The sequence below is a fragment of the Musa acuminata genome, chromosome BXJ1-10 (assembly GCF_036884655.1).
Source record: "Musa acuminata AAA Group cultivar baxijiao chromosome BXJ1-10, Cavendish_Baxijiao_AAA, whole genome shotgun sequence".
Taxonomy (NCBI): domain Eukaryota; kingdom Viridiplantae; phylum Streptophyta; class Magnoliopsida; order Zingiberales; family Musaceae; genus Musa; species Musa acuminata.
In genome coordinates this window covers 26,856,419-26,883,324 of record NC_088336.1, presented here as the reverse complement: position 1 = coordinate 26,883,324, position 26,906 = coordinate 26,856,419, and the positions used below count along the sequence as shown (strand labels likewise).

At 37.5% G+C, this 26,906-nt stretch overlaps 4 protein-coding genes and 1 long non-coding RNA gene across 7 annotated transcripts; 3 read left to right on the top strand and 2 right to left on the bottom strand.

Moving 5' to 3' along the window:
- Window positions 1-2,730: 2,730 nt before the first annotated feature.
- On the top strand, window positions 2,731-7,718 carry LOC103968519 (GCN5-related N-acetyltransferase 6, chloroplastic). The gene is made up of 9 exons (XM_009381766.3): window positions 2,731-3,002; window positions 3,237-3,504; window positions 3,606-3,658; window positions 3,779-3,815; window positions 5,275-5,340; window positions 6,830-6,934; window positions 7,023-7,176; window positions 7,321-7,397; window positions 7,473-7,718. The coding sequence occupies exons 1-9, from the start codon at window positions 2,902-2,904 to the stop codon at window positions 7,554-7,556; spliced, it is 945 nt and encodes a 314-aa protein (XP_009380041.2). The 5' UTR covers window positions 2,731-2,901; the 3' UTR covers window positions 7,557-7,718.
- Window positions 7,719-7,888: 170 nt separating this feature from the next.
- Window positions 7,889-8,746, bottom strand: LOC103968518 (uncharacterized). The gene has a single exon (XM_009381765.3). The coding sequence runs from the start codon at window positions 8,615-8,617 to the stop codon at window positions 7,997-7,999; it is 621 nt and encodes a 206-aa protein (XP_009380040.2). The 5' UTR covers window positions 8,618-8,746; the 3' UTR covers window positions 7,889-7,996.
- Window positions 8,747-8,907: 161 nt separating this feature from the next.
- On the bottom strand, window positions 8,908-12,567 carry LOC135595838 (uncharacterized). Of its 2 annotated transcripts, XR_010480678.1 has the most exons (3): window positions 9,591-12,565; window positions 9,377-9,454; window positions 8,908-9,150 (listed from the first exon to the last, which is right to left on the bottom strand). It is a non-coding gene; the product is annotated as an uncharacterized LOC135595838 (long non-coding RNA). The 2 variants fall into 2 exon arrangements; XR_010480677.1 differs by having other exon boundaries at window positions 8,908-9,454; window positions 9,591-12,567.
- Window positions 12,568-13,375: 808 nt separating this feature from the next.
- LOC135595837 (protein NODULATION SIGNALING PATHWAY 1-like) lies at window positions 13,376-15,605 on the top strand. Its single transcript, XM_065087259.1, has one exon. It carries the CDS (start codon window positions 13,725-13,727, stop codon window positions 15,321-15,323), a length of 1,599 nt encoding a protein of 532 aa, XP_064943331.1. The 5' UTR covers window positions 13,376-13,724; the 3' UTR covers window positions 15,324-15,605.
- An 881-nt stretch (window positions 15,606-16,486) lies between these two features.
- Window positions 16,487-24,971, top strand: LOC135583994 (uncharacterized). Of its 2 annotated transcripts, XM_065087257.1 has the most exons (15): window positions 16,488-16,835; window positions 16,977-17,240; window positions 17,376-17,500; window positions 17,917-18,130; window positions 18,416-18,538; window positions 18,617-18,873; window positions 21,051-21,158; window positions 22,131-22,272; window positions 22,343-22,505; window positions 23,009-23,166; window positions 23,396-23,719; window positions 23,840-23,914; window positions 24,131-24,200; window positions 24,283-24,440; window positions 24,546-24,971. In XM_065087257.1, exons 1-15 carry the CDS (start codon window positions 16,560-16,562, stop codon window positions 24,693-24,695), a joined length of 2,607 nt encoding a protein of 868 aa, XP_064943329.1. In that variant the 5' UTR covers window positions 16,488-16,559; the 3' UTR covers window positions 24,696-24,971. The 2 variants fall into 2 exon arrangements, with proteins under 2 accessions (XP_064943330.1, XP_064943329.1); XM_065087258.1 differs by lacking the exons at window positions 24,283-24,440; window positions 24,546-24,971 and having other exon boundaries at window positions 16,487-16,835; window positions 24,048-24,179.
- The last annotated feature ends 1,935 nt before the right edge of the window (window positions 24,972-26,906 follow it).

Below are 26,906 nucleotides of genomic sequence, written 5' to 3'. Positions count from 1 at the left end.
CGACGCGTTCTAATTTAGTTACTTTTTGTCCCAAATTGGTTTCCAACGCGTGACAATATTAACTTCATTCTATAATTAGAATAGGAAACCCCTACTTAGGATGGCTGAATCACCAATGATCATTTCCAGGGGTGATGTTGTCCGCTCCCGACGCCCGTGTGCGAGTTTCCATGGCTGATTCAGCCACTAAATAATAAAATGACAGCCATATTTAAATCGATAAAAAATATATTTAGATGGATTAAAATTTTAAAAACGATCAATATATTTTTATATAAACATTTGGTAAAAAATCTACCATCTACAAATAAGAAAAATAAAATATATATTTTTTATAAAATTCAAATGACTCTCTATCCAAATCTTTATATTTTTTCGAACTATTCAAATGAGATATAAGATTACTAAAGATCAAATCCAAAAACTTATCTCAATCTCGATCTTCATGCAAGTAACACCTCGAATTCGAATAATGTCAGGCTAATTTAGACATCAATAATATTTTTTAATAATATTATTTTAAATTTTATGCTTAATAATTTTTAAGATTTGCCAAATTAATCTAAAATATTATATAATATATAGTTAAATTATTCTACATCTTTTTTTTCTTAAATATATTTAGCAAAATATTTTTTCTAAATATCATAAAAAAAAGAACATAATCCTTCGATATTGTTCTAATATCATAACAAAAGGAATCTTTTTGAGGTCCTTATAGCCGTTCTCGGAGTTGACTTTTCATGTACTCTTGTTGACCCAAACAATAGGTGGTGATTTGAAGGCTGATCTGCGCTGGTCAAGCTGAGGTGGAATGAGAGTAACGTTTACTTTTTGGAATGAAATAAGTCAACCCAGTGATCCAAAATCCGGTTTATGTGATGAGAAGGTCAGAGCAAATTCGATAATTAGGAGGGTCGAGTTGGATCTTGTTATCCCATTTATAGCTAATAACATTATTCCTCACCTATCGGTGGATCGGATTTGTGTGATCGAGACGCCAAATGGATTAGATTGGATTGGCCCCACCAAAGATTGGATTGAGACTTAGTTCCTAATCTAAACCATCCTTATAACTTTTGGTATTAAAGTTTTCTTTTCAGAAATATTAATGATAGATAATTAACTTTCAGGTTATTGACGATGACATGTCTGACTATTGAGATTCAAAATCACATCTTATAAATTTTATATATTAAAAATTTGATATGTCCGACTCAAATTGAGTGTTTGGATTTTCATTATATATTTTTCTTTAAAAACCTGATTTATTTGGTATCTCAATAGCAAATTGATGGATCAAAATCTCACCTTTATCTTTCATCATTTTAATAAAAAATAAACGGTAAAAATCATCAAAATTAAATATCATGTTCACTAATAGATTAGACAATTTGACACGTAAGCAATTCGAGAATTATGTCGTATCTTGCTAAATATCCCTATAATAGATATTTCATCATTTTCAAATCTTTGGAACCTCCACCAATAATTTTTATTGGATATGCTCGTAATATATTCTTTATATGACTATTTGTCAAATCTCATCTCCTCGATATCAAATACATGATAAGTGAGTTCAAAAAGCTGAACTCAAGTTATCGATGTGTCAGACAATTAACATATCAATACCACTTATCATCGAACTAGAAAAATATTAATCAAATAAAGTTATTATGGAAAAATTCTTCGTATGATATACTCTTATCTTAGAAAATATTTATCTGAAGATTTAGTCCAACGACTAACTGATTGCCAAAACGGAATTCTTAATAATAACAATAATAAATAAGTAAATACAGTAATAATAACAAAAAAAGGGGAAATAAAGTAATAATAACAATAAAAGGACAAAATTAATGGCGCTTCGTGGATCATTCATTCCACAAGAGGTTAACTAAAAAGGGAAACCGTCGACTTGCTTGGCTTCTGTGATGCGAACAAAGCAAGATTAACTGTGTGTTTGTGTGTTGCCATCACGCACCGAGGAAGCATCGCCGCTGCTTTCCTCACGTACGACCTCATCGCCAACTAGATAATTCTTTTTCCACGAATTTTCAGAAATTTCACCTCGAATTTATTCCTTTTGTAATAATACCTTTTTGCATACTAATTTGCTTTCCATCTGTTCTTAAATTGCTGACATAATTTCTTTATTACTAATTTTTAGAATCTAAATTATAAATGTTATGGTCCGAGCTTCATTGATTAATTGATACTTTATTTAATTTAAATTATTAATTAAAATATTTAAGATAATAATAGTGTTATCCATGTTTTTATAAGTCAATCTTAATCTTACTTATTTCCGATATGATACTAATAGAAATGTTATAATAAATATATATATTTTAAATTATATAATTATAACTCAATATTATTTAAATTTAATTAAAAAAATAAAATTAATGAGGGTGATATTACTCTCTTTTACCAGCCTCACTAACATGGAACAGAACATTAACATTGTTTATGAGTCATAACTTAACCATTGACCGAGGAATAAAAAGGCATCTTGAGCTCAGACTCATATACTTTTTTATTATCTTATTTTTATTATTTTTTTAATAAAAATATTATATATAAAATATAAAAAATATTTAAATATTTAATATAAAAAGAATAATTTTGGGAAAAATAAGTTTAATAGTAATTAAAGTGAGAGAAAAAAAAAAACAAATGGATAATTGTGGAGGGTCATTCATTCAAGAGGAGGAAAAGGGCGAGAAAGAGAGCAGCTGCCTTTTTCTCCTTACCCAACTCAACCATCAACACAACTGTCTCTCACCCTCTCTTCCACCGTCCTGCCTCTCTCTTTGCGTCCATAGCTCACGATTCCCTTTCTCTCTCTCTCTCTGAACTAAGATTGCTACTCAGAGCGTTCTTTCCCTTTGCGAGGCGATGGCGGCGGTGGCCACTCCGTCGTCGGGTCTCCGGCGGATTCAGTTCTTGCGCGTCCAAGATCGACGCAAACCCCTGAAAAGACTCGCCTCCGCCGCTACGTGAGTAGATTCCTTCTTCCATCTCTCAAGAATATAGACCTAAAACCACGACCTTTCCTGCTCTGTCTGCGCTCTTCTTGGAACTAAGGAACAGAATTGGGTTCGCCTCTTTTCACATTTCTTTTTGGAGTTAAAATCGATTTTCTCTTAAAAGTGGGATCTTCTTATCAGTTTCTTTAAAAAAGAGAGTTTATGTTTCTTTCTGGGGGGTTAATTTTCGAGTTGAATTTGTAGGAAAGATGGGTCGGCGACATCCTCGGAGGCCGAAGAGGATAAAGGCGTTTCCGTTGAGCTTCGTCCGGCCCCAAGATTCCCTCAGCTTGAGACATCTTCCAGTCAGCCTAACCTGGCGCCGAGAATTCCTCGAATCGAGGCCTCTTCCAATGGATCAAACCTTCGGTTCGACCGTCTGCAGCCTTCGGATGAAGAATTCTCTTGCGAGCACAGACGGGCCTTTGGGCGTTTTGTTGCACGGGAGGCCCTTCTTGATGAAGAACTTTGGGTAATCTCAAGCTTTGGTTGTAGGATAGATTGGAACTCTTTTGCTTTCTTGAAATCATCACCATCATCATTATTACTACTTTTGGTACTTCTTCACGATAGACGGCGGCATGGCTAAGGGCAGAGAGTCAATGGGAGGATCGCTCAGATGTTCGGTTAGCAAATCCACATCCAATATTAACTTCGTTCTTTCTCTTCTTTTCCTTTTTTGAGGAAAAGAATGGGAGAATGCGATTGATATCACTAATTTTGGATATTTCAATGTGTTAATGTAGCTACGTTGAGACTTACAAACGCCAATTTGCTGATCAGGTATGAAATATTTTACCATGGATGTATGTGACATCTTTGTAAACTGTTGCAGATTACCTTTGCAGTGAAAAGATAGAACTATTTTAAACATACAAAAATTAAGGAAAGTTGTAACAGAGAATCTAAGTTTAGGATGGTTATAAAGAGGTAGTACAATGCGGCTCTGAATAAAGAAGCTTGATGCATCCACTGTGGCTAAAAATTCCTGAAATGTGATCTCAATTGATGTACATGTCTTGCCTTGTATTAAAAGAAATCCATTCTTAGCATGTATAAATCTTGCCATAATTGAATCTTAGAAAAGTTTGGTACTAAAAGCAACAAATGTTACATATAGAAACAAATAAATGAGCCTTATTGTTACTAAAATTCACTCGAAGTGGTCTCGTTGACTTTTAGGTAATTTCTTGTTGCCTTTCCTAATGATTGTTGATTATTTTGTACAATGTGTCATATACGAAGAGGCACATGAGTCTTGTTGAATCTTGTTGCCTTTCCTAAAGTCTTGATTCCAAGAAACAGACCAATAAAACCTTTTTGTACAATGTGTCATATACGAAGAGGCACATGAATCTTGAGATAAAACCAACAACATGCTTTTGGGAACAAGGCTTGTGTGTTTTCTTTTCGGTCATTTAGACAAAAAAAGGTACCATATCGAGTGATTATCTTTTCTTTGTGGATCATGGTTGTTGATGGCCAACATGTTTGGGAAAGCTAATTACGAAGCAAATTAGCATGCCAGTTTTGGACTGGTGAATCAGGATTACCATATTTGGGTTGGCTCAATCCCTGATGCATGTTTGAATTTTTGAGCTTGATGGTTTTGGGATTTTTTTGCAATCGTTTTCACTAATTCTTAATAAACTCATTTTTCTGGTAAATTAGCAAAAAAAAAAGGATGTTTTGAGTATCACAGAGAAATTATGAAGTTAAGGTGTTTTGTCTTAAGAAGGGAGCAAAATAAGACTAGTGGACACATAGGAAAAGGAAATATCAATATTTACACTTCCACCTGTTGTCCAAGATAGGACTTGTTACTAGAAGAACATTAATGAAATTATTTATCTTTGATATTGAATGAACAAAACACATTTTTAGAAAAACAATAAAGCTCATTTTAACGTTTTGTGATGGAGTGGAGTTGCTTTTGGAAGAAAAAAAGTCTAATTATGTAACAAGTTCATAACCTATAAGTTAATTAGTAATGAGGTACCTGACATAACGATATATCCAAAGCTTGACTAACATGGATAGTTATGAGCATATGCACATATATGAATTTAGGTACTAGGTTATCAAGTTCTTTCAACAAGTTAACCAAACTTTCCATACATAGATATATTTCCTTGAATGACTTGAGGCTTTCGATATACCATGTGATATGTTTTGTTATTTATAATCTTTATGTTGCTGTATAATAAAGTGAGTGTGCAACCTCATATGCAATCTGATGCAGGAATTTAATGCTTTAAAGAAGAGATGCGGTAGGCAGCATGCGGAGAAGTGTGTCTGCATTGTTGCGGTATATGCAAAATTTATGTAGTACTTGCTGTTTGATTTGCAGGCATTATGTCTTGTTACGGTTTAGTTTACGGCTATGATCGACTTATATGAGTTGTATCACAAGAAATTTTATGTTGGTTTCTGAGGTACTTTGTTTCATTAGTTGAATGTATGAATTCTCGGTGAAAGAGAATGAACTAGCTAAGTAGCAATAATGTGAAAGGAAGCCGAACTTCTTCTTTATAGGAAGTTGTCTGTATTATTGATCATACAACAATGCTAAATGATGAGACGGCCGATCTAGTTGATCTAATAATTAATCTCTCCTTCAAAATTTTCCTGAGATGAAAATTTTCAACATTCACAACATGTGAAGACCTTATAATGAGAATAAAAATTCCAGTTCTACCTTGACAAGTACTGATCTATAGATTATGAAGCTATTTAATCATCATTCCTATAGAGAAGCTTATTTTCTTCTTTGACAAGATAATTTTGTAATGAAGAGCAAACAATGAAGTTGGAGGATGGTGACATGAACTAAAGTATGAGATCTCTGTGCATTAATTTCAATGGTGCATGCTATTGTTCATTATACAGATTTTTATCTATGCATGAAGATGATAAGCAAAAGAAACCACCAGACATCCATGATGTAAATTTACTGCAATATGCAGATAAAGATTGCATGATGACCCAATATTCTTGGCATATTGGGGAATCAGTTTCTCGATTGTTTCTCACTAGATTTCTTGTTAAGATTGAGATAATATGGCTAATTTGAAGTTCTGTTGCTGATATTTCTAACTTTGATAACTAAGATAAGGATCCTTTTATAGTTAGGACTTTAGGAAAGAAAGAACCTTAATGTGTTGGAAGCGGTCCTTAATTCTGGAATTTATGCCAGTTTTTGGAATTATTTGTTTCTGTCATCTGGTATTCAGGAAAATTTTTAAGAGACTATTATCTTTTGCAAATGGCTTCAGCCAACTTCATGTAAGAAAGGGTGATATGCACGCCAACTTCAGCGCAGCTACCATGATTGTAGCTGTCCCTACTGGTATCAAAATCGTTAGTTGGATCACTGCCATGCGAGGAGATCCGCACCCATGTTGTCTTATGTAGGATCCTTCTTTGTTCATCATAGGAGGGCCACTGGAATAATTCTAGCAAATTCTGGGCTAGACATTACTCCGCACAAAACTATTCCTGATCCACATAATAAAAATTGACTATTCTCATGAAAACTGATGAGCTTCTCCATGGGCAGAGAATTACTTGAAATTTTTAAATCTGCAAAAAACTTTTAATCGATATACAGGAGATATGTGTTATATAGTTTTTGGACTTATCCTGTTCCTGTCATCTAATATTCAGGAATTTTTTTGAGAGACTATATTACCTTTTACAAATGACTTTGTCAACTTCTACGGGTGTTTTGTTAGAAATGGCTTTTGCAAATGATCACATCTTCAAATTTGTTTTGTTTTTGTGTTTAAAATTTTCAGATAAGGAAGGATGAGAAAAATGTCAAGCGGACTGTGTTGAAGAGCATAGTTGGGACCTTGGATTTGAGCGTACGACAGCTTCTTTGTGGAGAGACATTTCCCGGAGTATGCAACATGTTCAATCCCTTTTTTCATCAGTTTTTTTTTTTTTTTTCGTTTCTCTCCAAAAACTCAAGAATTAAATTTTAATCAGGAGTGCTTGAAGCCACCAGCTTCCTCCAATTTCTACCGAGCAGATCAACCAAGATATGCATATGTCGCAAACTTATGTGTTGCCAAGCATGCTCGTCGACAAGGCATTGCGACAAACATGTTATTATTAGCTATTGATGCAGCCGTTTCATATGGTAAAACACAACCTTCTATTCAGTGTTTTTATGCCAAAAGGTGTATTTAGTCCTTGTGAAACTGTGGTCATGGTTGAAGAAGGATGCTTATACATGACAGGCCAGTTTATAGTGTGCTTGCTTACCCGAGCTTTGCTGTGTTAGGTACCCACAGGATATTTGTACATGTGCACAAGAACAACACGGGGGCTCAGAAACTCTATGATCGAATTGGATTTCAGGTATCTTATCCTAATTCTAACTGCAAAGATAGCTTGAATCATCTCCTGACTTAACATTACTGTACGCCACCTCAGATGGTCAAAAAGGCTGTTCCCCATTTACTGGCAGACGACAAGCACTTGCTGTGCTTGAAGGTTAAATCTGATTCCAGCAGTTGACTTCCTATGTTCTTAAAAGTCAGCTTCAACACAAGCTGTGAATCTTTTGTATTCATGGAATCAAGTATAGTTTGACAGAAAAATACTGCTACTTGTTGTATTTTGTCTACACATAGTGGCATCCTTTGTTTTCATGGAATCAAGTTTAGCCTTCTTTTTTCATCTGAGTGAATCCTGCATTTTGGAACTTGAGCTCTCTGAATGAATCAGTATATATCGTAACAATGCAACATATAAGAGCACAAACATGAAGGAGAACACCAATATATATATATATATATATATATATATATATATATATATATATATATATATATAGAGGACACTATGTAGAAACGCAATGCTGGAACTTTGCATTTGGTGGCCACCCCATAGTGATCAACCAAACCAAAGGCTCGATTGCATCAAACACAATCTACAATACGTTAAGCCTCTCTTCCTCATCCCTCGAAGTCGTTCTTCGCCCACCGCCCTTCCTTGCTCCTCCTCGTCTTCTCCTCCAACTCCCTCGCCACGGCCTCGGCGTTGGCGATGGCCTCCTCCTGCACGCGAGCCATCCTCCGGCTCCTCTTCCTTGCCGACGCCTCCCTCTCGGCCTCCACCTCCTCGTACTGCCGCAGCCACCACCGCTGCACCGCGCAGGCCGAGACCAGCGCCAGCGACTGCACCAGGAACATCCCGAGCAGCAGAGCCTCCTCCACCTTCATCAGCACCCTCTGCTCCTTCCCGCTCCTGTCTGAGCCCAACAGCCGCAGACTGGGCTCGGGCCGGAGGAAAAGGGCGAGGAAGCTGAGCGACTGACCGACAGAGGAAGCGAGGATGAAGGAGACGTGGGTGACGAAGCAGAGGCGGGTCAGCTGGGAGAAGAAGCCCAGCACGGAAGAGAGGACGGTGGTGGAGGAGACCGTGAAGAGGGCCCAGCCGGAGGAGGTTGGGGAAGTCCTGAGCAGGAAGACGGGAGCGAAGGACGCGGAGGCGAGGACGAGGAGGAGGAGGTTCAGGGAGGAGAGGAGGAGGTTCGGGAGCGAGGAGGAGCTCCTAAGCTTCATGTCACAAACCATTTCTCTCCACCCCTGTGCTGCTTTCTTCTTCTTCTTCTCGATGCATTGAGGGGATTTGGAAGTGGCAATTTATCAGTTAGTTTGCGAACGTTGGAGCGTCAGCTTAACGGCTAGGTTTTATTTGTCTTTTGTTGTCTCCTTTTTGCCTTGTTAGAGCAGCGGAAGTTTAAACAAAGATGAGCGGGAATCATAGTTCAAATAACTAAGACGAGCTTACTAAGAGTACAAACACAGAGCTCCTTCCGAATCATATACAGGTTTTGCTACTTTGTTGGGCCAACAAATACCAATTGATACATGCCAATCCAACTTATATTTGAAATCTTGCTAGGTAAATATTATAAGGCAAAGCCTAATGTTTTGTATCCTCAAACCAATTCTCCTACTCTCTCATAGAGCAGACACATGAGGTTCATAGGTCATCAGGATGACCATGTTATCTTTGGGAGAGACAAGGAACAAAGAGCCTGTCATCTTACAGTCCCCTTCTCGATGGTAGTAGATCCCCCTCCCACCATTATCATGCACAACTTCTAGAGCACCATAAATATTTGTCAGCAATTTGTGAAGCAGAGAACACAATCCTGAAAACTTGATTAGCATCAACCATCAAGAGTGACCCACAAGCTAATTGAAACAACATCCGTCTGTACCTAGACGTATTCAGACATAGGTACAAACACACATCTACATAATAATTGTTCACCAAAGCACGAATTTATTAGCCACCTACAAATACCAGAACAATGTAGCATATACCTTTTTTCTCTATTTCCTCAGGGCCCCATGAAAAGCATATCTACCTGCCATATACTCTGTCGGCACAATAGTTTATCCCTGCCAAATCAAGATATTAGTCTACGGCAAAGAGAGTAAGTTCCGCAATCCAGTGACACAATCAAACACCAAAATACTAAAGGCATACATTATCAACTCCTGCCAATTCTTTGAAATCATGCAGACTCAAAGTTACCATTTATCATAGCAGAATAGCCCCAGCTGTTCTGGCCAGTCAATCTTCCAGTTTGGATAGCATGTCTTCTACCTTAGTTGCAACTTGCAACCACGAGTAGCAACTTGATATGCATGTATCCAAACAGCTGTGCCAGCAGTTACTCCTTGCAGATTTTGCTTCTACCTGCAAGTGTTATTTACAGAAATTTTCAGTTGCAGGCAACCAAATGCCCCCTACATGTGTTCGTAGTTACAAAAGTGCAATGACTGATTGGAATATTTAACGTGTACATATTGCAAATTGCCTCTACATCTAAATTTAACTTTTGATGCATTTGTATGCGAAAGGAAAGTGCTACTCAAACTCAATGTGGCCCATAAATGGATCCCAGATGGAGAATTTAGATCATCAAAAATATAAATCTCTGTGAAGTTTGAAGTATAGAACACAAAGTTTTAAGATGCATTTCAGGCAAGCATCTAAATCAACAGCCAAAAATCTCCAGATAAACTGCATATCTTAGAATGTAGACCTGAACTGGTAGAGTCAATTGTGACACTATTAATCATAGCAGGTACAACTAGATCAATCTTTAAAAGTTTGAAATAATATAATAAAAGAATTATAGAGTCCGCATCATACTTCCTTCCCTTGTCAACCATTCAAGTCCCAGAAATAGGTCATCAACCATAAGCATATATTTTAACATTTGTTTAGTACATTTCAAAAATTAAGGTTTGACTACTATTTGCAGATTCCCTGGAGTAAGATTTGAAAGTGATAACCAAATTAATACCATAACTACTTGCGTGATTACAGTAAATCAGGTGCTAACATGCTCAGCTCATTCGAGATGATAAAAATATAGAAGCCTATTTTACAAAAGGAAAACTACACAAAGAAAGGGTCATATCATCCTGAGCATGCATGCTGAGCTCACTGCTACATGATTAGGGGTTTAGACAATGCAAGTGAAAGTGGAAAGCAGAAGCCACTGGAAGTTTCAATATATAATAGGTATGAAGTTGGACTAGTGCACTATTTTAACAAAGATACTCTATTGATAAGGACAGGTCACTTGCAATCAACTTCAGATGACAAAGGAGTAAATTATAATAGTAATAGGTAAAAGAAAACTAAGCCAAAGGCCCATCAGATTTGGTGAATATATATAAAATTATTAGTATATTTGTCTAGAAATGTTTCACAATTATATAGAAATTAAGAAAGAAATACATAACTTTCCTATCCACAACAAAAGAGAATGATTGAGAAAATGGTCGAAAAGGTTCTAGTACTTGCTACATTTTCTTCTATACCCAATTAATTATCCAGTCTTTTTATGATTTTAAATAAAAGATTGAATGTTTCTAGTACCTAATCAAGTAATTTGTTTTCTTGCAGATAATACTGTCAAATGAACAAGAAGGCAACTGGCATCCTAAACAGGAAAGATGAGAGAGTGGCAAATTGTATTGTTCTATATTTATAAGGTTTTCTTAGAGGCATATCCTGATGATCTCCGCTCACCTAATAGCCATTAGTTATTTTCTTGTTTAGATAATTAGGAATAGGTTAAAGCTTCCCTTGTCTGTCATGCATTTCCTAACCTTCTCTAACATCACTGAGAAAAACAATGATAACTATTTTAGCTCTAGCTTGCTACAATGCCAAACTAAAAATAAAAAAAAAAACACACGCACACGCACACAAAGAGATATGCCTCTAAAGCTTCTTGAGAAATGGTATTATTGAGTTGTCTGTATGTTTAAAAAACAAAAGAAAAGGAGTTCCTTATGTTCGACTGCAAGCTATTGGCTATAACCATCATTGTTTTCTGATGAAACCAATGCATTAAAAGCAATTTGGACTGCCACACATTATGATCTTTCATGCTTGAGCCATCTCTTCATCCAAGACCATCTATTTGACCATTGAGATTTAAGATTGGCTTCATAAAGATTATTGGAAGAACTTTCTTTCATATCAAATCTAAGTGTCTTTGGTTAGAGATCAGCCTTGTTCATGAAACAACAATTTGAGACGATTAGCAGACATCTTTTTTCTATGTCAATTTACAGTGTGGCCATCCAAGAAATTGCAGTTCAATTTGTCTGCCCAGTAATTCAACCTAGATATTGACTAAACACTACAAATATGATCAACCTAACCAATAAGCAGAGAGAAACTGATAAACTTGTTTCTCAAATTTATGCTTTGAATCATCACTCATGTCAAGCACGGACATGAAATTCCTGTTTACTCTATATAACATGTTGGGCTACTCGTTTTCTACCTTAGCCAGCATCTTGTTTGTTACCCTTGGTTAAGTTTATAGAACAAGAAAGCACAAGATTACAAACAATAGAATATAATGGAACATAACATTATAGATAAAACTATCAAGAATAAACTAATTGAGAAGCTGAGTATAAAGCCATGCAAAATAGTAAAGGAACATTATGGGAAACGGCTAGGTCTTCATGAGACACATGTTAGCATGAAGCAATCGTAAGAATAATTGGAGACACTAAAAAAATAAGCGGATTCATAGAACAACAGAAAGTCCTTAATAATAACAACAATCACAATTCTGCTGTTGTTAATGGCAACAACAATTATATAATAACAATAGTACTAGTAAGTAATTGTGGAATAGGGATCCAATAAACACTCAATAAGGTGGATAATGTAATATGAATATTTGTTGTAGCGCTAAATTATACTTTAGAGTCTTAGAAATGACTCAGATCTGCAGGTGAATGGCATCTTCTCCCTTTATGATCCACAGATTAAGATGAGCAGTGTCATTTCTTGGGTCAATTCACAAATGTTAATGCATTGCTCATCTAAAAATGCTAAAATTTCTGAAAATATATAAGCTTTACTTCCTTATATGATACCAAAACCCCAGAAGCCATTTCGACCTTTTGCAGACACAAGATGCCAAAAGCCTAAGTAAAAGACAATCAACATATAAAAGTTTAGCCGATTCAAATATAGAAAAGGAACCTTTGCTGTGTCTGTTTAGGATACAGCATTAGGGGTTCACTCGGAGGAATTTCTTCAGCATAATAACAGCACCCAAACCGTAGTCAAAGCCTATATTACGAGCTCCACTGGAAGTAATTCTGACAAGCCGACAGGGCATACATTCATCGACTTCTTTATTATAGTCAACAGCCATAAGGGCACATACCATCTAAAGACAGACAGCAGATTTTCACTAAGGAAACCAAGAACATAATGGTCAAGTACTACAATTTTTCCTGCTTCCATGATAAAATTTTGATTCACGAATACTAGAAGGTGCTGTAATGGCAACCAAAACCATAATCAAAGGACTCCTGGATCTAACCATGAGTCCAGCTAGTGCAGGGCATCTCCACTCTTGACCAACCAGTAAATGACACATGTTGAACTTCGTTTTTTGTATGCACCAGCCTATATCCAATAGGAAAAGGCCTTCAATATTTAATTGTTGATCCAGACCTAAAACTCATCCTCTGTGCACAAAAATATTATGCTTTCTTTCTCCTGTTGTCATTTGGATCTCAATCATTCACATATATAATACAGATGGGAACAAGTGATGAATTTCCATACAAACTAACAACCAACAGCCATCTCTTTCACACTCTCTAATAGAAATGCAGCAAAGTACAAAGCCTGCACTCCAATGACAAACAACATTCACAAACTTAAAATATTTGAATCCACCGCCCTTCCTACCATCTCATCTCCATTTTATAAGCTTCAGTCACAATACAAATCTGATGGACTAACAATGCAGACTCCAAGCATCCATCTCCCTTTCCCACCTCTTGCTTGGTCAATGCTCAAAACCCCTTCAACTTTGTGAACTTCCATGCCATTGTCTATCCCATCTCTCTCATATCCTTAACCACTCTTATCTTCTCCATCCCATTCTAAAGCCCCCACTTCTTTCTCCAACTTTGTGAAGTCAATATCCAAAATCTTTGAACTGTCTGGCAATCCATCCTCCTCTGTTTTGTCTCCTGCAGCTCACTTTCTTCCCCATCTTCCCCGCCCTACTATGGTTCTCAACTTCCTCTAGTTTTCCTTGCTTGCTCTTTGAAGTCAATGCTTAAAGACCCCAGGTCTCGCTGAGTATTATACCTCTGATCCACCATGACCTTCGAGGGAGGACCAGACCCAAACCTCTCACCCAATCGCCACCACCACCATCATGTTCTGGACTGGTTGGAGGATTCTGTGTCCTTCCTCTCCTCCTTCCTCGATGATTCGTACGCTGGAAACACTGCCGATCAAATCACCAACTATGAATGGTGGACTCAAGAAGAGGACCAGGCCAACATGATACACAATCCTTTGGTCTCCACTCTCGCCACGTCTAATAACTCTCCATTACTTCCTCAAGCTGAATTCTCCAAGAAGAGGAAATTATCGACGAACCCAACCACTCCGAACAAGAACCCAACACACCAAAACCGTCAGAGGATTGCCATCGAAGGTGATGGAGGATTTGAGGAGGAAGGTGAAGCAAACAAGAAGCCAGCGGCGACAGGGAGGAAGGGCCATGGAAAAGGGAACGCGGGAAGCTCAAGCAATGGCGTGAGCAAGGAAGTGAGATGGGCTGAGCAATTGCTGAATCCATGCGCTGCCGCCATCGAAGCAGCAAACATCTCGAGGGTCCGACACTTGTTTTGCGTCCTCCGAGAGCTCCAATCATTCTCCGGCGATGCCAATCACCGGCTCGCGGCCCACGGCCTGCGCGCCCTCTCCAACCATACCTCCGCTGCAGGGATCGCCATCCCCGACCGCGGTGGCACCTCCGCGGCCACCTTCGCCACGACGGAACCGAAGCTCTTCCGATCAGCGATTATCAAGTTCCACGAGGTCAGCCCCTGGTTCGCGTTCCCCAGCGCTCTCGCCAACGCGTCCATCCTCCAAACCATGACACTCGACCCCAACCGCCACGCTAGGTCGCTCCACGTGGTCGACATCGGGGTTTCCCACGGCGTCCAGTGGCCAACGCTCCTCGATGCGCTGGCTCGCAACCCCGGCGGCGCGCCGAAACTCGTCCGCCTCGCTGTCGCCGGCGGGGCGGCGCCTCCCGGACCATTCTCCGTGGCGCCGCCAGGGTACGACTTCCAGTCCCACCTCCTCCGCTACGCCAGATCGATCGATCTCAACCTACGGATCGACCACACCGAAGATCTCGGCGCGGGGTCCGTGGCTCTCACCGTCGGCGAGACCCTAGTCGTCTGCGTCCAATTCCGGGCGGGCCATGGCAGCGCCGACGATCGCACAACGTTCCTCCGATCGATACGGGAATTAGAACCCGACCTCGTGGTCCTGAGCGAGATCGACGGCAGCGGCGGCGGCGGCGAAGTAGGGTTCCCGGCTGGGTTCGCGAGGAACGCAGAGCTGCTGTGGAGGTTCCTTGACTCGACGAGCGCGGCGTTCAAGGGGAGGGAGAGCGCTGAGAGGCGGGTGTTGGAGGGGGAGGCAGCGAGGTTTCTGGAGACGACGGCTGAGGCGGCGGCGGCCGAAGGGCGAGATCTGTGGCGGGAGAGGATGGCTGCGGTGGGGTTCCGAGAGGAGGCATTCGGGGAGGAGGCGCTGGATGCGGGGAGGGCTCTCCTGCGGAAGTACGACGGGAACTGGGAGATGAGGGCGGCGCCGGCGGAGGCGGCGGTGGGGCTGCGGTGGAAGGGGCACCCGGTGTCTTTCTGTTCCCTGTGGAAGCCTCACAGGAGAAACTAAAAAATTAGCGCTGTGATGAACAATCGATCGGATCGTGACCGTCCGACTGGTGATCTCTTAGCACGGAAAATGGAGCGCGTTGTTTCGACACTGGAGCGCAGATGAAGCGATGGAACCTATCCCAAAAATACAAATGTGGCTCGATGTACATAATGTGGCCCAGACCATGTGCCGTAGTTCTCCATGTTCAATTAGGCTCGATGTTATATTTAGGGATCCATCTTTAGTTCAAATAACTATCGAATTCGAATCAGCTTAGCCTACTGAGACTACCCCTCCTAACCGTGGCATCGCTATTGTGCAGCTTATTTCTAAGGCCATGATTAATGAATGGCTCGCCACATGACTTTAATATCGACGATTGATGTTAGAATAACGACTTTTAGGAGCTTAGGTCATGCACTTAATTTTAGCCAATTGACTGCTAAAAATTCGTAATGCAATCCATCATTAATTAAATATCGAGATCTTAGCATCTAATTAAATTAAATTAGTTTAGAATATACTAATTGATTTCATATGTTATGAAATAAAGTGATTTTTTTTACGATAACTTATGAAGGCTATTATAGCCTGGTGAGGAACCATAGGAAATTGAATTGTGACAAGAGGAATGGAATGTATAATTATGGTAGTGTAATTTATTGGATTGTTGGATTGAGAAATCATGGATTTATTTCTTATTTCATCCGTTAAAAATCAAAATATCTCAGTTTTATCTATTATTAGGAGCTAAAGTGTCATTATATATTACCAAGCTAATGATCTCGTATTACTAAGGTATCGATAAAACAACGATAGCCAATCAAATCAGTCTCCCATAACATATCCAAAATGAGAATTTATATTACATTTATAATGTAGCATTACATTGTTTTAGAGCGTCGAACTCCATCATCAAGACAAAAAGCTTACCAGAAATAAAGATGAGAAGACTTATGCGAGGAAGTGTTCCAAAATATCCGACCCATAAGCATGTCGGACTCGGATCTGGATGGATCTGACCTCAATTCCACCCGATACCACGTAAGTCAAATTCTACCCGGTATCAAGCTTGGCTGACCACATACAGCCATAGCCTAGGATGAATCAACGATCAAGGATTAAGCTTGTCGGAGCTTCACAGCCGTCCGATCTCTTGGTTCTCTTCGCAACGACATACCAAAACCTTTGCCCCGCTTCTCGCACGCAAAGTTCGCGACAAATCCACCGTTCGCCGACGCCGCTTCCGCCGCCATGTCCGCTTCTGCTGTAATCCGGGACTTCGACGACTTCGTCAAGGTCCACGGGATTCTACTCGCTGCCTCCGGCGTTCCACTGCCGCTCTACCGCCAGCTCTTCCGCAAGCTCTCCAGCGAAACCTTCGACGGCGGCGACTTCTTCTCCATCGAGCCATGCGAGGGAGGCCGCCAGCGCCGCCTCCTCTTCTCGGCTGAATTCCTCGGGAAGGAGTCGAACGTTTTCCTTGTCGATCACGCATGGTCATTTCGCCTTTCCGACGCTCTCCAACAGGTGAGAGCTCGAGCAATGAAATGAACCATATCTAACGTTAGGTTTAGGGTAAATTCGGCATTGGAGCATCCTTTTGATGGTCTTTTTGCTTCTTTGATCGATTAATTGGATAAAAAATTGAATCTTGGATGGTTTTTACAGCTGAGGGAGGTTCCCGGATTAGCTGAGAGAATGGCAACGTTGATGTGCGTCGATCTTGATCTGAAATCCAACGATGAAAATCCGGAGTCAGAAACCCAAGAGGAGGAGAAGAGTGGAAGCCTGGACAATGTGTTGGAAATCTTGCTAAAGGAGATGGACAAAGTGAAGGAGAGAGGAGTGGATGCTGCAACTTGGTTGGAGCTGGAGGAGTTGGGCATCGACGATGAGATGCTGAAGTCTCTAGAATTGTCTACTAAGTTTCCGGTTGGTAGCACCTCATGAACACTGCCGTCGTCAATGTGCTTATATTTTCTAAGCAAACAACCTAAGAATGATTAAAGAGACGCTATATCATGCACTATATTGTACTTATCATATTAATTATTTACCTTACAACAGAACCTGGTTGCTCTTAATCTCTGGGGTAACAAACTCGAGGATGCAGAAACAATTATTCAGGAAGTCACAAAGTGCAGAAGGTTAAAGGCAATCTGGTTGAATGATAATCGTGCTCTGCGAGATTGGTAAGTTTTGAGTGTCTTTAACTTTTTCTTGCAGCCCTACATGCTTCAGAACATCAAGCTAGTTGATGTTGTCTCATTTGGCAGATGAGGGTGTCTTTAGCTCTTATTTGCTCTTCATCTTTAGTGTGTTGTTGCCTCCTGAGATTCTTCAGTAATATGAGCAGGAGTAGCGTATGTAAGCACATTATCTCATTTGCTTTCCATCTATGATGGTGATGTCCTTCTACTCTACAAAATAAAAGAATCAATGGTTCTATGATTCATTGATAGCGATAGAGCTCTATTTAATAGGAAATATTTTGGAAGTTGATTTTTTCCGATGAAACTGTTCTAGCTCTAGGATTTTTGTTGCCAATTTCTTGCATCAACACCCCTTTTCTTCTAGTAATTGACTGATGTGTATAATGCATTTTCAGTGGTGACAGGATTTCTAAATCGATTCATGATGGTATTCCTGGACTGGAAATCTACAACTCATGTTTTACTAGCAATTTTGGCGAATGGGCATTAGGCTTTTGTGGCAGCATTTTGGGGGCAGATAATCCAGGTTGTTTGTCAGAGTGTAGTGGTTCATTGGCGAGTATTACCACACTCGATCTTTCAAATAGATGTGTCCGGTGCCTGCCGAAGGTAGGTCAAGGAATAAAATTGGTGCAATTTCTCTTTCTTTTTTTTTTCTTTCTTTTTTGTAGTTTTGTCAATTTGGTCAGATGAATACTAGAAGGATGATGCTTCTAAAGAAGAGATCATCTGGATATGCTAGTTACTCTTGAATTGATTTTCTTATGCTATGGGCAGTTTCTGAGACTATTTAATTCTTTTCAACTGTCCTTTCTATGTCAGATTTTACTCTTGAACGAACTGAAGTTTACTCCTGTGAGATGTAATATCTTTTTAATGTCCTTATTTTTCCAGGCCTTTTCACCAATCACGTTGCCATCTCTTTCCCATTTGAATATCCGAGGAAATCAACTAGACCAGATTTCTGTTAATGATCTTTTACAACTTCTAAAGAGTTTTACTTTGCAAACTTTGGAGGTAATTTCCATAAAACTAGTTTCTAAGTTTATGTTGAAGGCTGCATACTTTGGAACACTTTCATATGCTACCTTGCAGGTTGATATACCTGGTCCTCTTGGAAACAGTGCGTTACAAATTCTGGAATATCTTCCTAACCTGTCTTTTCTAAATGGTGTTAGTGCATCAGTTATAACTGAAACTGGTAAACATGTTATTGATTCCGCACTCCAACCGCGTTTGCCAGAATGGGCACCTTCAGAAACTCTTCCTGATAGGGTTATTGGGGCAATGTGGTTATATTTGATGACATATAGACTTGCTGATGAAGAAAAGATTGATGAAACACCAGTTTGGTATGCATAATTTTTATGTATTGCTCTGATGTTTTTCAGTTTGATCTTATACTTATTGTCAATTTGGTATAGAACTGTCCCTAGATTTTAAAAAAGTATGATTGGAAATGATATCAGTCAATCAAAAAAATGAAATCAAGATCAGATCACTCTTAACTTAATTAAGTTTTTTATAGATCTCAATGACGACAAAATATTCATATAGTCGACCCCAAACAGATGGGACTTGCAGCTTTTTTGTTGTTGCTGTCGTTGTTGCTGATCACATCAGTTTGATTGAATGAAATGGATCATAATATTTGGTTTTGGAAAACTTTATAGTTGTTTAGTCTGACTTTTCAACTTATTTTAAATTTGTAATTGACATTTTAAATCCTTGATTACTATTATGATATTTTCATGATGTATTTACTCTTAAAATCCTCTGTTACTAATTTTATGTAGATAATGTTTTTATCTTAAATTCACAAATGTACTATTTCATGATTTTATTTTACTCCACAGTTTATTCTATTTATCGTCTATATTTATCATATGACTTCTAAAAGCTATTGCATACGAAAGATTTTAATTTCGAATGATACCGTCTGTACCAGGCAGTACGCACCGGTCCGCCCGCATACAGGTACGCGGACCGCCCGCTATTGGGTGGTACTATCGATTGGGGCTGTTTCCGCCTCGTACCACTTGAAATCGGTCGGTGACGGTTGATTTCGATTGTCATCGTCTGCTACCAGACGATATTAGCCGAGGGAGAAGGAAGAAGAGGGAGAAGAAAAGGGAAAACCTAGAGATCCGATGCTGCTCTCCCTCAACGATCTTGATCCGTCATCGCTCTCCCTTGTTGGGCGCTACAGATGAGATGTTGCCTCCACGTTTGAGGTGACGAGGCCTCGGCATCGTCTGTAACTTCTCCTCATCCACGTGGGGAGAAGCTCGTGAGGAGAAGAAAACGAGGTGGCGCCACCTCGAGGATGTCGCCCTTTTTCCATTTTTTAAACTTTATTATTATTATTATTATCATATATATATATATATATATATATATATATATATATATATATATATATATATATATATATATATATATATACCGAGCGGTATGTGAGAGTGTATCGCTCAGTACACTCATACCGTACTGTATCGTACCGAGCAGAGATCAATACCGTAGTACGGTATGAAATTACGAACCTTGTTTTATACAATTTTTTACTACACATTTGTTATTTTCTGTTCCTGCTATTCTACTATTTAATTTGTAGATTATCTTGCAGAATGTGTTGTGCTCTTGCTAGCTCATAAAAAATTATACCAATCTTTTGACGTGTTTCAGCTCCTGGATGTTTAATCCTGATTCTATGGTTGGGTTATTTTTTAAAACATGAATTGTATCTGCAGTTAGAAAAATACGTTTTGCATATCTTAGTAATCTAACTATTTTGCTTAGATGTCTTACAGTAGTCATGGTACAACCTCCAATATTTCTTAGCTCCCTTTTTTGTAGGCATCTCATAGTCTGCATGGTGTTTACGCCAATAGCATCCAACTATCCATGATAACTCATACACTCTTTCCTCACCCACTTATTGGTCCCTGTTCTATAAGATCCCTGCTCCATTCAACCAAATATTCACTAATCCATTCCTGTAGATGTCTATCCTGTTCATTCTGCCTTATTTCCTCCACAGTTCTAAATTCAAAATTATGATCAGGATCAGCTGCTGGACTTTGGATTTGAATTGAATTGTTCTGAAAGAATTGACATCTCTGAGAAAACATTTTCTTCAACTTCCTTCCAATTTTACTCTTCTTTGGTCTATCCTCCTTGTTGGCAGTTGACAGGATCTTAAGGATTAGAGGGGAGATGGGCTTCCTTCTGTTCATTGCACTGATGACACTCTTCAATGTTGTCATGAACCTCAAAGGATGGAAACTAAGGCATCTTCCATGTCTACATTAGGTGCCCAAAGAAGAAATGCCAACCGAATCCCTTTGAATTGGTGCAAAACTTAGATTGGATTGGTTTAACATGTTTTCCATTTTAAGCAACTTATTTTGTTTCTCCTTTTCTTTGGCAGCATATTGGCACTTTCATTGGTAGTAGCATGTATGTGCAAGTGTTTATTATGGATTAATTGTTACCTTGATAGCTGTTAATAGTTCCCTTAAATATTTAGGTATGTCATGGATGAGTTGGGTTCTGCTTTACGTCACAGTGATGATGCGAATTTCAGGGTGGCTCCTTTTCTTTTTATGCCTGATGGGAAACTGGCATCAGCTGTAAGGTAATTGATTTTGAATATTTAATTTTCTTCTGTTTGTGTTCCTTTTGTTGCTTTGCATGTTCTTATGCTACGAGATAGAGGGTGGCAAGGATTCTGACATGTATATGCAACTATTCCACATATGTTTCTGTTCCTATATGGGTTTTTAAACATGCTTTTAATCTTATATCATAAAGATGTGTTCTAATATTTTTACTTTTGAATATTTAATATGCTTCTGTTTGTGTTCCTTTAGTTGCTTTGCATGTTCTTCTGCTCTAAGGTTGAGGGTGACAAGTATTTTTGGATATACATGTTCAACTTTTCCACATATGTCCCTGTCCTCGTATGGTATTTTACTTGCTATTAATCTTATTATTATGGAGATGGATTGTACTATATTGATGGATCATTTTATCTCATTTCTAAGATGTTCTTGTTCTATTCAATAACTTTACAAGCAACATTCGCCAAAGATATTTTCATGGTTCATGCAGACAAGTAGTTATGATGGTTCACTTCTTAAAAAGGTTATTCTGTATAAGATGACTTCCTTATTGACAACTTAAAAAAGAAAATAAAAAAAGAAAGACAAGATATCCTCATATACCAATTCAATAATAGAAAAGGAGTGCTATGTTGCTTTGCAAGATTGAATGACAGCTATAAGAGTTGTTTTTCATATAACAGCAAGATGATGAGACGTGAGGCAGTTTGGATTGTTTTCTTATTCTAGTAAATGCATAAATGTAGCAATATTTTGTTGTCACCTTGTATTTCTATAATTATTTTTTGAGACAAGATTTTGTACTAATTGGGTAATATACAGACTAGTGTACTGGAATTTAAGTCCTTCCTCACTCAAGAAAAAAAAGGCAAAAAGGATTGACATGAAATGCAGCTCATTTGGTTTTAAGTTGGGCTTGTAGCTTCCTGTTATAGATGTTGGCAACACTTGAAAACCTGTTAACAATCAAGGGAAGTTATTTTCAGTTTTTCAGTGCTGTGGCCAATTCAGGATGTCCATCATGGGGAAGAATGTACTCGTGATTTCTTGTTTGGTGTCGGAGAGGATAAACAACGCTCCGCAAGGCTTACAGCTTGGTTCAATACACCAGAAAATTATTTTATTAAGGTATTTTAGTTCTTCTTTGCTAATGCAAAAACTATTCGGACACGGCTTATCATTTCAATTTCCTCCATAGGAATTCAAAAAATACCAGCAGCAGCTTGCATCAAGAAGTCTTCCTGCTCCTAAAGAGGCCCCTATATCTAGAAGTATTCTTCAACATGATGGGCATATGCTCCAAGTCTATACTGATATTCCACACGTAGAAGAGTTTTTGACGCACCCTAAATTTGTTCTTAGTAAGTATGTGTGCAATTATCTCTCTATACTTCTGCTTCTCTGTAGTCTGCAGGACTTTCTTTGGATTTTTCTTATGGAGATGTTGTTGATGAATTAATAGATTGAATAACTCTAATCATGCTATTTGCGTCCTTTGGAAATGATAATCTTTTGTATTATTATATCAACTAGCTTGAAATGGGATCTGGAATTGTAATTGCTTCTGGTTTATAAAGAGCTTCCCATAGCTGCACTAGGATTTGGAGCAATCCAGACAAAGTCCTCTCCTTTATCTAACACAATCTTTTCCTTTGCCCTTTATGAGACCTGATTTCACATCCAAACTCTTCGGTGAAAGGTCATAGGTAAAAATGTTGATCTTTGCACTTGTTCCTCCAAAGTTGTCATACTGGCAATGCAATTGCGTGTAGAACATCCAGCATGCAAGATTCTGTTCTTGTTGTGGCATTCATAGATTCATCTTACATATTTATTTTTAGCTTAAAGTGTATTTTATCTTCAGTAACAAATCCAAAGGATGCTGATATTATCTGGACAAGCATGCAAGTGGATCCAGAAGTGAAGAAAGCCCTTGAACTAACTGATCTTCATTACACAAACCAATTCCCTTTCGAAGCTTGCCTTGTCATGAAACATCATTTGGCAGAGACAATCCTTAAGGTATGCAAACTCTTCCTTCAGAGCTTATGCATCTTCCAGTAGTTTATATACCATATCCTCGAGGCTGCCTATCTAATGACCATCTCATTGTTTCTTGATTCAATGCTAAATTGCACTGGTTGCAATGAAGTTGTATTCCAATGCATATGTTAACCCAAACAAAAAGATTGTCAAGTTTGCTCACAGAATTTTGTGTGAATTTGTTCTCACTCACCGTCCATGTACACAGGCACAGGGGAGACCTGAATGGCTTCAGCCTACTTATAACTTAGAAACACAGTTATCTCAACTCATTGGTGACTATTTTGTCCGGAAACAAGATGCACTTAACAATTTATGGATTCTGAAACCATGGAACATGGCAAGAACAATCGACACAACAGTTACTGAAGATTTATCTGCAATCATCAGACTTATGGAGACTGGTCCTAAGATATGCCAAAAGTATATTGAGCACCCTGCATTATTCAAAGGGAGGAAGTTTGATCTTCGCTACATCGTATTGGTTCACAGTATGGATCCTGTACAGATATTTCTTTTTGATGTGTTTTGGGTATGCTGTGAATTCCCTTGGCTATTTATTAGAGCAATGATCCCATAGTTGTTCTTGATATCTTCCAGCTTCTGATAAATTCAGCCTTTCACAGATATAACAATTTATTGATTCTTTCAGGTCAGGCTAGCAAACAATCCATACACTCTGGAGAAGAGCAGCCTTTTTGAGTATGAAACTCACTTCACTGTGATGGTAATTTTACTCTCCTTCTATTTGCAAAGGCACTGTCACAATCTTGTGATAGCCAAAAACAACCCCAATCAACTTGAGAAATTTATCAATTCATGTCGTGAAGTTTACTCTTTCGAAGCATTTCTTTTTGTAGTGGATTTTGTCATATAATTGATGGATCTGTTGCAAATGAAGACTTTGAGACCATCGATGATACTTTACATTGTGCATCTTCAGAACTACAGGGGAAGACTGAATCACATGAATACACCAGAATTTGTCAGGGAGTTTGAAGAGGAACATCAAGGTTGATTGTTAATTCTTTTTTCTATTGCAATCTCTACATTACACTTTAAAATTAAGCGCTAATATAATGTCCCCTCCTGTAGTGAACTGGCAAACAATCCATCAAGGAATCCAAGATATGATCCGATCTGTGTTTGACTCAGCTGCAGCGGTTCATCCAGAGATGCATAATCCACAATCGAGGGCCATGTATGGGGTGGATGTCATGCTTGATCATTTATTCAAACCAAAACTTCTGGAGGTAATCCTATTCATTTAGCTGACATATACACCTGATTGACTCAGCAACAGCACTTATCTTGAGATTTAGAACTGTAAACACATTGAATCACTCATCAAAATGCAGGTGACATATTGCCCAGACTGTGGCAGAGCATGCAAGTACGATACCGAAGCTATTGTGGGAAATGGGGGCATCTTCCGAGGACGTGATTTCTTCAATACTGTCTTCGAGTGCCTCTTTCTTGGCGAGACCGCACATGTAACACCACTCTAACTTTGCCATTTTGTTCACCGGCAAAGGAAACATTTCCAATTGAGTGTCATCAAAGTAAGTGAATGGGTGAATGATGTTACATGAAACTACTTAGTAAAACATGCATTTGGCAGAGCTTAGAATAGAGAATGAAGTTTTCATGTTGTACATGACAGATCATGAATTAGTAACTGCATCCAATCTTAGAAAAACTGTCAACTGTTTCAATCTCCGAAAAAATTTTAATTGTTTCAATTTTTTATTTTTAGAATGAGATATTTATGTAATTCCCATGAATAGAGTCAAACCTTATTCCTCTTTCTTAGACTTAGGCTTAGTTGATCATAAATCTTTTTTTTTCACCTTTTGGTTTATTTTGCGAAAGATATTGCCATATTCTTTCTTTTCGGATCATATAAAATTGTCTGTCTCTCCCATTGCTGTGATCCAAAACTTTCATCAAGCTTAATTTCCTACAGATGTTGAAAACATGGAGTGGTAAGTTATGGAAACAACATCAATATCTGCACTACACTTAATTAACACAATCAAAATTAGGATTGAAGAAATACTTAAAGCTAGAGAATATACAGGTGTCAATTACTGCAACTGTAGCATTGACTATATTTTAGGGTTAATTATAGATTATATTTTTATAGTTATGAAAGTGAAACAATTCATTCCATTTTCTCTAAAGTCAATGGCTGATAGAAGATAGCATTTAACATCACATGCTAAACTGATACAAAATCGATTCAATGATGACAATATTATTATACGTCACTATAAAAATATGCCAAATTATAAGTCTTATACTTGTTTGCAAAATCAAGCCAAAAATGAATTTGATTTTGTAATTGAATGTAATACCCAAAAAATTTATTCAAGTATTAATTACAGGTAAAAAGTAATTTAGTTATAATATAAATAATAAATTTAAACATTTAGCCAATAAGTTGAAAATATAACCATTATGAAATTAAAAAATATATAGATGTTTGATTGGATAGTGATTAAGGAAAAATTAAACGCAACATTGATATGTTCAATGAATAGTTTTCTTTGCATAATAAAAATTATGAGCCTTTTAGGTTTTTATTTATAGGATGTTAAGTCTTGTTCTAAACCACAACTAATCATAGTTAAATGGCACATGTGAGGATAATGACGATGATGTATGAATCAATTATACATTTTAAGTGTCAATCAATGCATAAAATGTTTGAGTTACAACGATTCAATATTTATAAACTGTCATAAATACACTGACACTTTAAATTTATGGAATGAATCTTCAAAGTCATTAACGTTTGATTTACGCATATATATATTTTGATTTACGCATATATATATACACGGAATATTTTGACAATTAATGTTTGATTTACGCATATATATATATATATATATATATATATATATATATATATATATATATATATATATAATCATGTTATTGTTATAAGATCATTTTATTTTTTAAAATTATTTCCAATAATTTTTTTCGTAATCTAAAAATATCCCTTAGTCTCAATGGAATAGTTTCGCATATATGAATGGATCCATACAATGCATCGGTGCAAATGGATGGATCAATCTATATCATAACATGATCTAGTCCATATCGTGAGTGAATTTAATAGTATTTATCACATCTCTTTTGGTAAGGCATGGAAGGGGTTATATTTAGTATTTATGACCTTCAACACAAATATTTTTATTGGATTTATCATGTTTATTTTGATTTATCAACATCCAAACCTACCATGAGTTTCATATAAGTGTAATTTTCTTTTTATGATATTTTGTCATGGTTTTTTTTTCTCTTAACACAATATTTTGTATGGAAAAATATATGTTCATATATCTTGAATTAGAATTCGGTAATATTGGAAATATATGCGTTGGAAAGAATAAGAAAAATGAGTTGGTAACCCATTTGTAATGTTTTTGTATAATGTTTTTTGTATATTAACAAAAAAATAATGACGTTCTAAAACATTATAATTAATTTTTTTATTACTTTTATGTAATATAGCAATATAAATTATGTCCATATTCATTGATAATAATTTATATTATAATTTTTATAATATTTTTTTGTTCAGATAAAATATATTGTGTATGAACGAAAACAACTTTTCCAAAGATCGTAATTGGTCTTTTATCACTAGTCTGTAAATATATGAAAAACATAAGAATATATATATATATATATATATATATATATAT